Raw genomic sequence first — 17,653 nt, forward strand, 5'->3', positions numbered from 1 at the left:
CTTTTATTCACAACAGAATCAGGAGCAGATCCCAACAATTAACCGACCTGGACTGAACAAGGGGGAGGAGACAGCCACCTTTATACTAGGTGCTGAGGGGAGGAACCAAACTGGAAGGGGATGTGTCCAGGTATGACAAACACACACAACGGTGGTCCATATAGGACAAAGGCACAACTGAGGTCCACCACAGTACCTAAAAAGGTATTCTATGAATTTCAATACACGCTCCCTCTCCTCAATTTTGTTGGTAACAACGTGGTTCCTATAGGGAGAGGGCATAAGAAAGAAGGAACCACAGTGTGGAATTATTTTTGCCATTAAGTAGAAATTGACAAACAGAAGCAACTTTTCTAGTGGTATTAAAATGGAGAATTGCTTGTGTACATCAAGGGAGAACAAAGGAATAAAATGAAACAAATATGTTGAATAGAAAGAAAATAAAAATCGCAAATTTCAAGTGTCAGAAACAAAAGTCAATGTAGGGCATTGTTTAACTCATTGGATAATACTTTGACTTGACTGGATATCACGATCCAAGCCCTGCAGGTAATCTTTCTGAACCTTTTGTTTCATAAGCTTATGACAAATTGTTAGGAAAACAAAGGTAGTTTTAAGAAATTTATATTTGTATTAGTAAATATTAAAAATAAGGTGCTGTTTTAATTTAGAGTTTCTGTGTAAGGAAGGGTAAACAGTTACATCCCTGCTGGACAAAGGCGATTGTATGTGTGGGGGGTTTGCTTTCAATTCAAACTGTGTTTCTATTATGCTTATGCGAGAAATAACAGCATGAAGCGTAAATAAATCTAGCAGAAGCAGGAGGTCAAAGCCAGAAAATGCTAGAAAATCTCAGCAGGTCTGACAGCATCTGTAGAGAGAGAACAGAACTAAAGTTTCAAGTCTGGATGACTCTCTGTCAGTGAATGAGGTCATTGCTTAGCAACCAGGGGACCTTTAAAGGTAGGAAGTCTTCTGAGTTTAGTTTTAGTGGAATTCATTTGCAGTTGCAAATAGACTGCAGGAGTGAACATCTCTCAACTCTTCAGGAAAAAAAAGTTGGACAGGACAAGGGGGCGGCATTCAAGACAGATTTTCCAAAGGACCAGATAAAGTCCAGACAACCAGGGAATTGGAACAGAAAGAATATCTTGGAAGATTGCAATTAAGAGAACAGAGACCAAGAAGAGAAGTTGAACAGATACTGTTCAAGAGAATTCAAGGCAAAAGCTGATAAAATGTGCAAAGCAGCCTTCAGAGATCAAAGGTTTGATGCCATCTTAATACAGCCTTGAAATTAACAGTTAAAGCAATTATGAAGAGTTTGTATACAGTCAAGACAAAGGAATCCTGAAGGTGATGTACAACCTGGAAGTGAATTGTCGATGGAAGCAACTAAGGGAAAGCATTATTTAATAGAAGATTTTAAAATGTGCCATTTTGAAAGTGGAACTTGAAATCACTTGTGTGGAAGTCGGAGTTCAGTGAGAAAGGTGGCTCATGGTATAAGAATCATCTGGGGGGATTTTGAGGAGAAATCCACTCGGGTTCAAAGTGGAACGCGCCTGACAACAGCCAACTTGTGATTTTAAGGGACTGTTTATAGCCTAAAATATACTTTGTAACATGTGTTAACCTTAACATCTGTGTATATTTGTGAGGCTAAATGGGGATGAAAGGAGTATTGTATCATAATCAAGGTTTTCATGTTTATTAAATGTGTTTTTGTTGTTAAAAACGAATTAGCAGTCTTGTGACTCTCTATTCTTCCACATTTCCTAAAAAAATGTAAAGGTTACAGTCTTTTGAGCCAGGATACCATTCTGGGATCTTCCTGTCCAGTTATATCAACTGGGATTGCAACAAAATCAAAGGTTAACATTATATAAAGAACATAACAGCTTATGAGGTAGGATTGTAAATTTTAAGAAAATTGAATATTTCTTAAATATGAGCTAAGGTTTCACTATTGTTTCACTATCCACAAGTGTGACTTTTAAAAGCAAGCATCTACCTACAAATACATTGTGTTCTAACCAGTTTAATCGGATAACTAACGGTGCCAGATTCTTGATGCCCATTTTTCCAAATGGGACTAGAGGGATCGATCCAAATCATAGCCTATTTCACAACCAGTATGCTAAGCCACTTCTTAATATCAGATAGAATGAACTGACTAGGTTCGATACTGATATCTGATTGTGGAGAACCTTGCAAAATGCTGAATGCGATTGCCCAGTTCAAAATTGTGCAAATATGTTGAGCGTGACTCATGTGTTCATATATTGGGTTCAAACATTCTTGAGCGTGGGATACTTGTGGGGTTTCCTCCTTCAATTTTTCACTGCGAATTGTGGTGGGATGTGGTAAAGTGACAAAGTTTAGTTCTGAACTTTTGTTTGTGGGACTGGTCAATTCTGTTGCATTTGGGGTTTAATATGTCGGTAACTTTTCAGCCAGCTTCACTTGATTAGTACTTCATTCTAAAACATGCTAGATACAGCACTTGCTTCAGTACTCTCCACTGAATCAGTGTTGGTTTCCAAACATGCTATAATGGTTGATTGTGGCCAAAAGGTTACAGATTGTGTTGGCATACAATTCCCCTGCTAAGAAGAAGTTTACAGATACTCAGTTTTGCATTGCTAAATCTGTCCTCTTTCTTTCTCACTTAGGCTGAAGACAAATACTTTATTAAACAACAGAAGATGGCTTTAGCAACATGATGAGATTTTGACTTCACAAGGAATACTGCAGTGGACAAATAATCTGTGACAGGTATATTGCTGAAGACAAAGTCAAGTTGTTTTGCTCCCTCATCAGCTGTTGCAGGTCCAAGAAAAAAACTAGAAAGTTAGATTAATCTGCATGTCAAGATCTTGGAAAGTGTGCACAGGTGATTTAGTAGAATGGTACCAGAGTTTTATGCAGAAACTTAAGATTATCCTCTTAAGAGCAAAGACGTTTAGGGGAGGTTTAATAGAGGTGTTCAAAATACTGAACAACCTTGATAGCATGGATAGGAAGGAACATTTTCAACTGGTCGGTGGGTTGGCAACCAAGGAACACATTTAAGATTTAACAATGGGGAAAGCAGGGAAGTTCAACTCATTGTAAAGCTCTTTCAAGGACCAGGGATAAGCATTGTGGGCTAAACAGTGTCCTCCTGTTCTATATGATTCTATGTCCATTTCTATGGATTCTATGGTCCATCAATGCTGCCATCTCAACCTGCAGATTTACAATTTTATACCAGATTTAAGTTCATGAGGTGAATTGACAAAGGAGCAGCACTCCGAAAGCTTGTGATTTCAAATAAACCTGTTGGACTATAACCTGGTGTCGTCTGACTCCTCATCTAGGCCTTCACATTGTGATAGGCAAGCATGACAATCCAAGTGAACTTTATTGAATGATCAACTCCAGGACTAAGCCCGATTTCCACTGAGATGTGCTCTAGTAACTAGGTAATGTGCAATACAGCCAGCATATGCAGACCAAGTTCAATAGTAACAACCTGCTGGGCTGATCTCAAAAAGTTCTCATTCAGACCTGAATTCAACAAATCTACTAGTGTATTAGAGCCTGAAATAGGTTCAATAATATATGTTTCGGGGAAAGATTAATATAATATGCATACAGTAGCTATTGCAACATTAAAATGGTGAGCTGTCTGGTGGCCCAGCTGGTAAAGGCCAATTGCTAGAGAAAGGTTACAGCTTTGATTTTCCAGTCTATGCTGGGTTAGTTTATTCAGGCCAAAGGCAGCGTTAAAGTTAGCTTCATGGAGACTTTAGGGCAATCCTAGAGGGCTGGTAACCCTACATTCTCTGCCCAAGCCTGACACAGCAACATTGGCCACTTAGGTGAGACTGGAGGGCAACAAGGGTCAAGCAGGACTGTATCAAAGCAGTAAGTTAATGCTGCCATGAGAAAATGGGCAAAAATAAACTAAAAGAAAAACAATCTTCCAAAGAAACTGTTCGTAACATCTCAGCAAATACACTTGAGGGTTAGTTCTGGCCTCATGTATTTTCATCCCGATGCAAGATGAAACTTGCTCCAGCCCAGCTTAATTAGAAACTCTTCTCATGCATTCTTGCACAGAGTGATCTATAAATCTTGTTCATTTTGGAATGATTTTGAACCTTCCTAAAAATCAGATTTCATAATTCCTGTTGCTACTGCCAACACTGGATGTTTTGTTATTGAATCATTATTTGGAAATTGTTATTGCTTTCAAAAGGAAATTCGATAAGCACCTTAAAAGATAACATTTGCAGGGTTACAGGAAAAGGGGAGTGGAATTAGCTTAGTTGGTCTTGCAGAGAGCCAGCACCATCACAAAGGGCCAAGAGAACTCATGTGTTGTGACCATTCGAAATCACACTTCACTACTCTCCAAAATTAACTCATTGTGCAAAACCACTTCTGAGGCATCAATGTAGTGATAAAGTGCTACAGAAATGTGATACTTTATGTCACAAATGTAATACTTCTTTAAAAATTTCATGTTTTACAAGTTTTCTAGCAGTATTTAAATGATGGATGATCCTGAGATGTTCAAAACAGAGGAGGATGTCAAGGTGAAATAGTGAAAAATGGTTCCACCAATTGATAAGTAACTAAAAAACAAATTTTAAGATCACCACAGAAAACAATAACTTGTACTTACAGTGTCTTTCATGCAATAAGACGCTGGTCCCAAGGTGCTTGACAGGGGTAATGGAGAGCAAAATTTAACACTGTGCGCGGGATTTTACGACCTTGCCTAAATGGCCAATGTTGCCGTGTCAGGCTTGGGCAGAGAATGTAGGGTTACCAATCCTCGAGGATTGCCCTAAAGTCTCTATGAAACTAACTTTAACGCTGCCTTGGCCCGAATAAACTAACCCAGACGAGGCTCGTAAAATCCTGCCCGAGGCCTACGGAGAATTTCGTTCTGTGAGCCTCGCCTGCCCTGGAATCGGTAAAATTCCAGCCTGTATGGCACGTAAGATAATGTTAGGGCAGATGACCAAAAGCATGGTCAAAATCGGTAGATTTTATAGTGTGTTTTAAAGGAGAAAATAGAAGTAGAGAAGCAGAGAAGTTGTGAGTATATGTGTGTGGCAGGGGTGGGGGAAGCGGGGGAAAGGCGGTGGGTGCAGGGAGAATTCCAGAGTTTAGGACCTGAAGGCAGCTGAAGGCATGGCCACTATTTGTGGAGCGATTAAAATCAGGAACATTCAGGAAGCCAAAATTAGATGAGTGCTGCTGGCTAGGTTGGCCTCTGATCTGTCAGATGTGCTGCTCTGAAGCCTGCTGTCAGCTTGATAATGAAGCTCAGCTCTCAGAAAAGACAATGCTTCCCTCTGGCAATACCAGGTGGCCAGCCAATGCATTTTGCTGGTCAGCTATTCCATAGATAAAATGTACCCCATATTCTGAATCCATCCTGCTCTGAATGAATTATAATTCCCCACAAGACTATTTACGACAGATCATTTTGGTTCAAGACAGCGATCTTCAAAGCTATGTTCATACTTCAAATAAGTACATTTTGGGGAAATGCATGTGGGAATAGGACAAGGGAAGGAAAGGAAACTTACTATTTTTCTATCATAAGACTCCCCACTACTATATGTAGTAGCAAGGGTTGATGAGCATTCCTCCAAGTACCAAGGCTTCTTCCCACTCTCGGCTGTACTACTGATGGAGATTGTGTAGATGCTGTTGGTATAACCATCACAGGAACAATGATCTCGGCTACGGCCACCATTACCAGATGCCCATACGTAGATGGAGCCCAAACCCCCACGGCCCTGTTAAGATAAAAATATTGCAGCAAGTTATATTTTTAAGCACTTTAGGAGTTGTTTAATTCATAAAGGAAAAATGTTTTCGTCTATTCAGAAACATTCTAACTTGACAGGAGAGAAATGGTCAAGACTACCATCTCAACTAATCAAGATTTAAGGTGCTGGTGTATCAACAGTTCTTCATATATTGGCAGATCATAAGAGGTCTACATTTTTTTCTTATGACAGCACTTCTGCAATTAACTCATGTATCTTTTGTTTTTAAAAAAATCCGACCATCATTGCAAATACTTTGCCACTTTCCCCATTTAAAAGAATGGACCCAAAATTAATGCAATGATGGAATAAGGAACCTGGAAGGAGCTGGACAAGATTATAACAGGTTTAGATAAGGTATACCTTAGACAAAGCATGCAGTTCCTATTAGCTGATGATACAAATAGACTAGGGGGACACAGATTTAAGCTTTTAGGCAAAAGATGCAGCGGGGCATGAAGTATTGTCTTCCCCCCACATAGCAGGTGGTAACAACCTTGAACTCGCTGCTTAAGAAGGTGGGGGGAGAAAAGAGATGAAGAACAATTTCAGAAGAAAATTAGATGGGCACTTGAGGGAAACAAATTTGCAGGGCGACAGAGCTAAAGCAGGGTATTGGAACTGACTGAACTAATCTACAAAGGTTTTAGCATGGATTTGATAGGCTGAATGGTCTCCTTTGGTGCTTTTTTGACTTCATAACTCTTAAGTGCAAGAAATATTCTGATCAGTCTGCACCTGTGGAGAGAACAGGTGCATAGGGTGAACTTTGTAAAAATTGCTTTTGAAGAATGGTCTGCACTCAAAACATCAACTCCTGTGCTCTCTGTAGGATCTACTGAACGCTTCCAGCCTTTTCAGTTTTTAAAGATCAGTGGCATTTCTGTACTGTACAAACTTCATTGTACAACATCAAACAATGAAGAGTTACACATTGCTGTGACAGTCCAACATTTAACTTCATGTCCAATAACTAATTTTACATAAGTAGGTGCACCACACTGAGAAGGAAAACTGTACATCTGTGACAATTAAATCTTAAGTTTTACAGTATGCTCACAAAAGGCCATAGCTGACTGGTACAAACAAGAAATTACGAAAAGGCTACAAATGTAGTTTGCATGAACATTTGCCATAATAGATTAAAATGACATGCACTTGAAAAAACTATACTCCACACCAGAATCATTAACAAAAAATGTCTATTCTAAGCCATTATTTATGCATACATTCCACCATCTATAATAGATGACATTTTATTCTCAAGCACATAAACAATTGAAACTAGAAGTCTATAAACACAAAGTACAAATAATATTCATTTAAAAGCTCATTACTATTTATTGCTGAACCCACTGCAGATCTATTTGGACACAACATCCAAAGAGGTGGTAGCTTTTGATCAGAAGGCAGATTTGGAAGTCAAATTGTTGCTACTGATCAGGTAGATTTTTGGAACGTTTAGAAATGATTTAGAATTGTAGGGATTTAAAAAAATCCCTACAACTGTGAATCATTTATAAACATTTATTTAAAAAAATTCAATGCCACAAGTATAAAATTCATTGGCAGACACAATAGATAAATATACAAACAAGACAGATAGATGGATGCATGCAGACAGGACTTCCTGAATGAATACATTCTAGATGCACCTTGGCAAAGTTTTTCCATTCCTTGAGGTCTTTTTTTTTGCTATCATTCCCATAGCAAACAAGATTTGGAGGTAACATGGGGAAAAAACCCAAAATGCTGTTGGTCAAAAATACATAATCCAATGATGCTGAGGCTGCTCTATTGGCAATGGAATCATTTGGAATGAACTGTGGATAATGGAACTGACACCCAGTGCAGTAGGTGGTCGAATTACTGGCTCTAATTTAAGGTACAGTGACTTGGTGATGCCCGAGGAGTGCAAGCATTCTCATGTATCTTATTATTCCTGACAGTAGAATGTTTATGGCTGTCACATTGTTGAAATGCTTTGTTTTACTCAGGCACTGCCAAGCTGTCATTCTGCAAAACACAATTTGTGCATCAGCAAAGCTTGTAACAAAATAGCGATCTACACCTTCAGCAGAGCAGGCACAGTGACAAGCCCTTTCATCCCAATTTAGTGCAGGCATTCCTTCCAGTCTACCGCTGCATTGAACATAAATAACTGGTGGTATTTTTAACTATTTCTACTCCCCAGCACTGCTAAGAATAATATAGAACTTTTACCCCAAGAACCTTTAATATTAAAAAAACAACCCTATTTAACAACAAGTAAGTTGTTGCACTGCTAAGGACTCATTTGGGCACAAGCTGCAGTTCGGTATCTTTCTGTGAAACAGAAAACATCAAGACCAGCTTCACTCCAATGATGATTTACAAATCTCTACAATTCCTTTAAAAAAAAATTATTTCTTAAAAAAACAGCAACATATTTGAAACTTGCCATGGTTTAAAGACAGTAAATTGGTCGTTAGAAGGACCGTTAACCATACTTTCATTTTTTCAGCCTCAGTTTGCTAGAAAAACAGCTGTACTGTTCCAGGATGATGTCCCTCCAGGTAGAACGCAGGGTATTCCTTTGGCACCAATCGGTTTATGGGGAGGGTGTTGTGCCTGATATTGGTGTTAGTGCAAGCTGGGCTTATTGCTTTCCAAAGTTCTTTTCATCATCACTTTGGCATCAATGGAATCACTATTTATAGTCTGATCACACACATGTTTCACTCTCCCAAACCTTCAGTCTCATGGAGCTTTTGCCAAGTTCTCTACTCTTCAGTTGATAGAATGTCACAGACCTGAAACTTTGGGCGGAAGTTTACTGGCACGTCCCCCTGAGGTTCGTACAATCCTGCCCAAGGCCAACAAAGAATGTCGCTCTTTGAACCATGCCCGCCCCCGGAATTGGGGCAGGCGTGCCAGTAAAATTCCGGCCATTAGCTCTGTTTCTGTTTCCACAGATGCTGCTCGACCTGCTGAGTGCTTCCAGCCTTTTCCGTTTTTGTTTAGAACATGGTGTTCTTACATCAATGTTTTTTACATCAAGAGGTTATATTGCTTTCATCTTTTTTGGATGCATTAAGTGGACTTCCAGGTCATTACTTTCTCCCTCAGCTAACCACTTGTTTTCTAAATATTACCTTCTTATCATTTCATAGAATCCCTAAAGTACAGGAGGAGGCCATTTGGCCCATCGAGTCTGTACTGACCACATTTGTGACATATATTTCTCTAAAATATATGCACTGTACAAGAGAAATTTTCAGAACAAAGCATTATATTACTCTTTAAAATGCTAGAAAACGTACCAGCGAAATATCAAGAACAACAATGTAAGATGGGGTGGGGGAAAGAGTGGTGCTACATGTCTCCGATCATCCAGAAATGAACTTTGTACCAGACTCCACTTCTGCAGTGGTTTTTAATTCCGCTACTACAAAAGCTGCACCTTTACACTGCAGCTTAAATTATGACAAGTCCACATCTCTTGGCACATCCATTGTAATCACTACTTTTCGTCCATCATATGTAGGACCATCGGGTTAGTTTGCACAGAAAAATAAACTGAATTATAGAACAAGTTTTTTTTAGACAGAGGGTGGTGGGTGCCTGGAACTCGCTGCCAGGGGAGGTAGTGGAAGCAGATACAATAGTGACTTCTAAGGGGTGTCTTGACAAATACATGAATAGGATGGGAATGGAGGGATATGGTCCCCGGAAGGGCAGGGGGTTTTAGCTCAGGTCAGGCAGCATGGTCGGTGCAGGCTTAGAGGGCCGAAGGGCCTGTTCCTGTGCTGTAATTGTTTTGTTCCTTGTGACCCCAAAACACCAATGAAAGTCCTGCAGTGTAATTAAATAAATAAAGATGAATTTAATTTATTCAAAAGCAAAATAACTGAGGATGCTGGAAATGTGCAATAAATCTCTCCACAGATCTTCCTAACCTGCAGAGTGCTTCCTGCTTTTTTTTTGTTCCTTTTAAGTTATTCAGTTGTCTTAAGGAAGTGGTTTCTGTGATAGCCCTTTATGTACAGTCAATTTTCAGCTGTACATTTTTTTGAGACTCAGTTATTCTGGGGTAGTGTTTACTTTTTAAATAAAACTCAATTAGCTTTTGAGCACCTTAAAAGCACTACACGGAAACTGAAATTCATTATATATAATTAACTTGTATATATTTTCAAACATGTCACTCCCCTCCAACAAACTTAAGCTCTTTATTTAAAGAAAGGCCCATTTGTTCACGTGATCTTTACAGCTGAGAGAGGCTCTTCATCCCAACTTTAGCTCATTCTTTCAGAAATAACCCAGAGTTCCCCTCCACAAATCAGATATCTGTATCTTCCTTAATAATTCAAGGCTTTTTGATTCCACTGTCCTATCTACAAGGCCATTTCATGGTGTGTGGCGAATTTCCTGAGATCAGTCCCAAGTCTTTTGGCAGTTTAAACTCATGATCCCTTCCAACTCTGTTTTGTTTTCCATTCTGTTTTATACAGTATAAGATTATTTTACATGAACATATTTTTTCAAGGCTACCAAGTCAAGTTTCTCGAATCTCTCCTTCAATGTCAGGGATCAGCCCCTTTGCCAAACTGGCTCCATGGTCTGGACTAGCTCCCTCAGGCTATTCAAGATTTATCCTGAATCCACCACTATTTTAAACTTAACTAAAAGCCTCCCAGAGGGAACTTCACTAAATATTTTTGGAAGTCTGTGGAGACCACATTATGGTGGTCTGTCCACTGCCCACTTATAATGCCACTTCCACACAAAAAGACATTCAGGAAGTTCTAAGGATAGAGCAGTGACACCATATATGCCAATTTTATTTTGCTTAGCATGGAATGGAAACTTTCAGACATTAAAGGGATCAGAGTAACCAAGCCTTTAAAAAAAAAGATATTCATCAGAATCCATATAACATTTGGCAACAAAAATGAAGAAAAATATCACGTCCATCTTCTGGTACAGGCTGTGAAGAATTAAATCACCTTTTATAATCATATTTTATTCATTGCTTATGCTATTAAATTCCCTTCTGTTTCCAAGTTAACAGCTTTCGAGAACACTTGTTGCAGAAGTGACCAAATGTTTGATGCAGTGATAGATTACATAATAAAAAATTAACTTGCTGAAGGAGACGTACAAAAAAAAAGTTTTATAAATGTGAATAGGTGATGTGGGGGTGGTTCAAAATATGTACAGTCCCTGGTTTTCATCTGAAACACAGTATACCTTAGGTTTGCTCCATAAATGTTCCAGTTGTAGGCTTTGAACAAATGGTCCTAAACTACATTTACACTATCATTCAAGCATTTGATTTTGGTATTTATAAAAAAAACGGAAGAGTATAATCTCTCGATCTGTTTATGTTTTGAAGTTATGCAGCTCAAAACCTGGACAGCACACTGATCAATGTAAAATAAAATGGAGCACATGAGTATCTCACTGCTGGACAGGGACAGCAGGTTCAGTATGGATGAACTAATCCATTTCATCATCCTAATGAGACCTTCTATTGCAAACGCGCACAATTTCTATTTCCAACCACCAAATTTAATGTAAAAGCACCGTTCAGCCCAAGCAGCTCATGCCAATGTTTAAATTTCACTTGCGGCTTCTCCCATCCTTCCTCATCTAACTATAAGCATAAGCCTCAATTCCCTTCTCCCTAATATGCTTTTCCAGCTTCTCCTTAAATACATCTAAATGATTTTCCTGAACTATACCATTTAATATAGTATCCCACATTCTAACCACTCCAAGTAAATAATTTTTTTTTTTTGAATTGCCCATTTGATGTCTTGGTGACAATCGTATATTGATGGCCTCTGGTGTTGATCTACCCCACAAGTGGAAACGTTCACTTTTCAAGGTAAGAGAGTTTGAGATAGCGTAGGTTGGAAGAGCGGTTAATAAAGCATACAGGATCATCAGCTTTATCAATAGAGGCAGAGTGCAAAAGGAAGTTATGAAAAGCCTGTCTAAAACTTTGCCTCAGCAGGATAGTGTGTCCAATTCTGGGCACCGCATTAGAGGAAGGATGTGAAGGCATTCGAGGGTGCAGAAAAGATTTGCAAAAATGGTTCCGGAGACAAAGAACTTAATTTACCTGGACAGATTGGAGAAACTGGGGCTGTTCTCTGTGTCGATGAGGGCAGTGCAGTTGATGCAGCCCACATCGACTTCAGTAAGGCTTCTGACATGGTACCATATGGGAGACTGATCAAGGTGATGAGAACCTATGGGATCCAGGGCTACTTGGCAAATCGGATCCAAAATTGACCTAGTGGCAGGAGGCAAAGGGTGATGGTAAAGGGTTGTTTTTGTGATTGGAAACAAGTGTTCATATGTACCACAGGATTGGTTCTGGGTCCCTTGCTGTTTGTAGTATACATTAATGATCTAGACATGATTGTGGGGGGTATGACTACTAAGTTGATTTGATTTATTATTGTCACATGTATTAAGTGAAAAATATTGTTTCTTGCGCGCTATACAGACAAAACATACCGTCCATAGAGAAGGAAACGAAAGAGTGCAGAATGTAGTGTTACAGTCATAGCTAGGGTGTGGAGAAAGATCAACTTAATGCAAGACAAGTCCATTCGAAAGTCTGACGGCAGCAGGAAAGAGGCTGTTCTCGAGTCGGTTGGTACGTGACCTCAGACTTTTGTATCTTTTTCCCGAAGGAAGAAGGTGGAAGAGAGAATGTCTGGGGTGCGTGGGGTCCTTAATTATGCTGGCTGCTTTGCCGAGGCAGTAGGAAGTGTAGACAGAGTCAATAGATGGGAGACTGGTTTGCGTGATGGATTGGGCTACATTCACGACCTTTTGTAGTTCCTTGCGGTCTTGGGCACAGCAGGAGCCATACCAAGCTCCTGTTCGCAGATGACACAAAAATTGGCAATGTGGTAAATCGTCAGGAAGAAAGCTTTAGATTACAGTACGATATAGTTGGGCTGGTCAGATGGGCAGAACAATGGCAAATGGAATTTAGTCCTGAAAAGTGTACGGTAATGCACTTTCAGAGGACTAACAAGGTAAGGGAATACAAGGTGAATGGTAGGATGATAGGAAGTACAGAGGACAAGTGGGATCTTGGGGTTCATGTCCAAAGATCCATGAAGGCAGCAGGATGGGTAGATAAGATGGTCAAGAAGGCATATGGCATACTTGCCTTTATTAGCCTAGGCACAGAATATAAGAGCAGCGAGATTATGATGGAGCTGTATAAAAGGCTCATTAGGCCTCAGCTAGAGTACTGAGTGCAGTTTTGGTCACCATGCTAAAGGAAGGACGCGATTGCACTGGAAAGAGTGCAGAAGAGGTTCACCAGAATGTTGCTGGAGTATTTCAGCTATGAAGGGAGGCAGGGGTTGTTCTCCTTGGAGCAGAGAAGGCTGAAGGGGGCCCTGATTGAGGTGTACAAAATTATGAAGGACATAGATAGGAAGAAATTTTTCACCTTTGTAGAGGGATCAATAACGAAGGGACATAGATATCAGGTAATAAGCAGGAGATTTAGAGGGGATTTGAGGAAAGAAAATTAACCTAAACGGCAGTGGGAATCTGGAACTCACTACCTGAAAGGATGATAGAGACGGGAACCCTCACATATTTAAGAGGCATTTCGATGAGCTCTATAGTACACAAGGCTATGGACCAAGTGCTGGAAAGTGGGATTAGAATAGGTAGGTGCTTGATGGCCAGCATAGACACAATGGGCCCAAGGGCCTCTTTCTGTGTGGTACTCTTGAGTTTTTAAGAGAAAATGAGAGGATATTTGATAAAGGTGTTTAAAATCATGCAGAGTCTGGACATAGTACATAGGGAGAAATTGCCAAACCCGTTTGCTAAACTGGCCACAATCCCAAATTATACTAATGAGAATACTGGCAGAAGGGTCAAGCACCAGAAGCCACCAATTTAAAGTTTCCATGTGTTGGAGGGTAATTAATGTAACCCACTATTTAAAAAGGAAGAGAAAAAACAGGGAATTATATAGACCAGTCAGACTGACACTGGTAGTGCGGAAAATTCTAGAGTCCATTATCAAAGATTTTATAGCAGAGTACTCGGAAAATAGTGGTAGCATCAGAAATCATGCCTGACAAATCCTCTGGAATTCTTTGAGGATGTAACTTGTAGAGTTGATGAGGGGGAGCTAGTGGACATGGTTTATTTGGACCTTAAGGGGGCTTTCAACAAATTCCCATAAGAAATTAGTGTGTAAAATTAAAGCGCATGGGACTGGAGGTAATGTATTGAGATGGATATAAAACTGGGAAATTTTCCACTTTTCCCTGTAGATGTTAGTGTTCTGGCTGCTCTGGGGCAATTTGGCTAGGAATATAGCTAGTTCTGGGGCATAGGTCTTCAGCTTTGCAGCCAGGATGTCATTAGGCCCCAGAGTCTTTACTGCTCAGCCATTTTGTATACATCAAATTAAATTGGCTGAAGACGGCGATGGTGGAAACGTCAGGAGGAGGTGGAGATGGATTATCCATTTGGCACTTGCGTGTATTAAAATAACATTGCTGCATTTTGAACTGAGTTAGCTGTGCTTTTACTATAGGCATAAACACAAAACACACATGTTTATGCTGGCTAATGCTTCCTTGGAATTTATGTTTAGAGCTCAAACACTGCTGCCCAGTCTTGCTAAATATTTAGATTCTAACTGCTGAGGAGGAAGCTCTGGCACACAACCACGCCTGCAGAGCTGTCCTGGGTAGGAGGATAAATCCAGCGGAAGACCATATAGTTACAATTGCATGGCCGTTGAAAGGCCGAGATATTATGTATATTTGGAAACAGTTTTAAATAACAGTGCAATGTCACCTAATAAAAATGGGCATGATTCTTTGCCACTGAATGCACTTTACAGTGAAAACAAGACAGAGCGGCTGCTATTGTAAATTGGCTAAAATTGGCCAAAGCAGCTTAGAATACCAAGTGTAAATTACATCCAGGGCAAATTGACCGTGATCTTTAATGTGAGCTTTTAAAAAAATGTTGCTACAAGTCAGCCCTGTCCATTAAACTGGCCACACTTCCAGATTACACTAATGAGCACGGAGAGTTTTCACCAATTGTGTTCTTCTGTGGACCTTTGAGGACGCGCCTTGAATTCAGCGTTTTTGGCACAAAGGAACTAGTAGGCCTAAATATTTCATTTGCACAAAAATTGACTAAAGTACTCCAATGAAACCAACAAATGGTTCACTGTACCTTTTTCTTAAAGTCTTTTTTCAGTTATACAATATCAGATTACTCATAGATAGTACCTTGTGATAAACCCATTTCCAACTATATTAAAATTGCAACAGGTTACCATTCTTAAATACATCGAGAAATATTTTTAAATGCAAGATGTCTGTACTGTCATCGCTACTTTATCAAGTAGAGGAAAGAACTGACATCAAGCAAAGTTCAGTAATCAGCCCTGTTTGCCACCTCCTGAGCAGTCTGGCAAATTCATTTATTTAGAAGGGTGATTATCGTACAAACGGCATTGAACTGCAACTTCCGCCTCCCAAAATGTATTCTTACCAAAGTTTCCTTTCTATAAATCCTATACTTAGTTTCATGTCACTTCTGCAAATATACTGCAAGTTCTCCATAAAACTCCTAAGTGTTCATTTCAAAAAGATAAAACTAACAAAACTTTTAGAATACGTGCCCCATGACTTTGTTTATAACTTAATTAGTTAGATACAACATTTAAAAAATGGCCAGATGTATCTGCAGTTTAAAATAGTTTTGAGACTACTACCTGCACATTGCTCACAATTGGTCATACATGTCTGAAATAACTAGGACCAGTCAAACTCTACACAAGATTAGAGGATCATTTGTGCATCTGAAAAGACAGATAAAAGTTACAAGGTTGCAACACACTTAAGAAGTTGGACAAAAGCACATGAACAACTAAATACTTGAATCTTAAGTGAACCACAGCCATGAACATATGCATAAAGAAACACAGATATATATGCCTACACGAACACATTTCATAATAAGGATACAAAATATATATTTACCTTAAAAATATGGAGTCTTGCAACAATTAAGTTTCAAAGTTTTTCCAGTTGGTTTCACTGGCACGGTGGCACAGTGGTTAGCACTGCTGCCTCTCAGTGCTAGGGACCTGTGTTTGATTCCCAATTGGGTCACTGTCTGTGTGGAGTTTGCACGTTCTCCCCGTGTCTGCACGGGTTTCCTCCGGGTGCTCAGTTTGAAAGACATGCTGGTTAGGTGCATTGACCCAAACAGGCGCTAGAGTGTGGCGACTAGGGGAATTTCACAGTAACTTCATTGCAGTGCGAATGTAAGCCTTACTTGTGACTAATAAATAAACTTTAAAAACTTTGGAGTCCATACTTTTCATTACTATTATTGGTACCAGGTTTCTAATGCTTTCAATTTCAGTGGGCCAAAAATAATTCTAATTTACCCATATCAGATCCAAAAAGGGCAGGCAAAACTGTAATCAAACAATCCTATTTAAAGAGATGTTTCAGGCACATTTGGTGTACATTCCTAAGAGGGAGGAAAGAATAGGGCAACCAAAACCAGAGCTTCGTGTTGACAAAGTGATGGGGAATAAGGTGAAGCAGAAAAATTGTGCATACCACAGATGTCAGGTTGATAACAATTAGGGGCAGTATTACAGCTCGCTTACATTTTGCTGGTACTGAGGCAACCTCCCAGTGAAAGTCCAGGGGACCATCCAAGCTGAAGGTTCCATGGTGCAAAGTGGGGTTTGGGAACAGAGAAAGCTGTCCCTGCTGACAGAGTGGGCCATTTGGAGGGATTTCCGTGCCAAACCCAGGGGTCTGCCTGCTTGGTCTCTCAACTTTCATTTTTAACTTATGGTGCCTCCACACTGAAGTGCTGCCTTGAGATCCAACTGGCTTCAGCTGCACTCACCTCTCTTGCTGTGGTGTCAAGTCTTCAGAGCTGCTCGCCTTGACTGGACCACCAGTGCTGGGAGCTCATCTGTTGGTAAATTAGGAGGCTGCCACCAGGAAAACAACTCCGCCAGTCTGGCACCAGAAAGTGCAGGCTTGGGGCCCCCATTTTCCTGGACATCGTCTGAAGTCCATATTAAAATTTTGTGCTCCAAGTGAGAACCAGGCTGAATATAGAAAGGTCAGAGAGGAAATGAAAAAGAAAATACAATGAGCATGAAAAGAGATTGCTAACTAACATGTAAGGGAATCCTTCAATATGTATATAGAGACATAGAAATAGTAAAACAGTGTTAAGAGGTAGAGTGGAGCTGATTTGGACCTAAAAGACTTATACATGGAGGTAGAGGAAAGACTGAGATACTAAAAGAATGCTTTACCTCTGTCTTAATACTGCCAGGGTCATAGGATAGGTTGGATGCATCCAAGATTAGAAAGGGTGGAAATTGAAGTACTCGCCATTGTACTCCAATCCTCCTTAGCTTTGGAGAGGACTGGAGAATTGTATATTACAGCCTTGTTCAAAAAAGGGTGCAAGGATAAACCCAGCAACTACAGGCCAGTTAAATTTAGTGGTGAGAATTCTTTTAAACACAAAAATCTGGGCAAAATTAACAGTCATGTATGTAGGACTGCATGAAGGAAAGCCAACACAAATTTGTTAAAAGGCAAATTATATTGAACTAATGAGTTTTTTGATGAAGTAACACAGAGGGTTGATGAGGGTAATGTGGTGCATGTGGTGTCTATGGACTTCAAAACGGCTTTTCATAAAGTGCCACATAAGAGGCTTGCCAGCAAAGTTGAAGGTCATGGAATAATAAGGACAATCACAGCGTTACT

General features: G+C 39.8%; 1 protein-coding gene across 3 annotated transcripts in view; it reads right to left on the reverse strand.

The window, feature by feature from the left end:
* The window catches only part of pcsk5b (proprotein convertase subtilisin/kexin type 5b), a 337,923-nt gene that overhangs the window by 189,910 nt on the left and 130,360 nt on the right, over positions 1-17,653 (reverse strand). For all 3 annotated transcript variants that reach the window (XM_078214531.1, XM_078214532.1, XM_078214533.1), the window contains exon 8: positions 5,592-5,804. In XM_078214531.1, the coding sequence (XP_078070657.1) occupies positions 5,592-5,804 (213 nt within the window). The remainder of the gene's footprint in view (positions 1-5,591; positions 5,805-17,653) is intronic.

The sequence above is a fragment of the Mustelus asterias genome, chromosome 6 (genome assembly GCF_964213995.1).
Source record: "Mustelus asterias chromosome 6, sMusAst1.hap1.1, whole genome shotgun sequence".
NCBI lineage: Eukaryota > Metazoa > Chordata > Chondrichthyes > Carcharhiniformes > Triakidae > Mustelus > Mustelus asterias.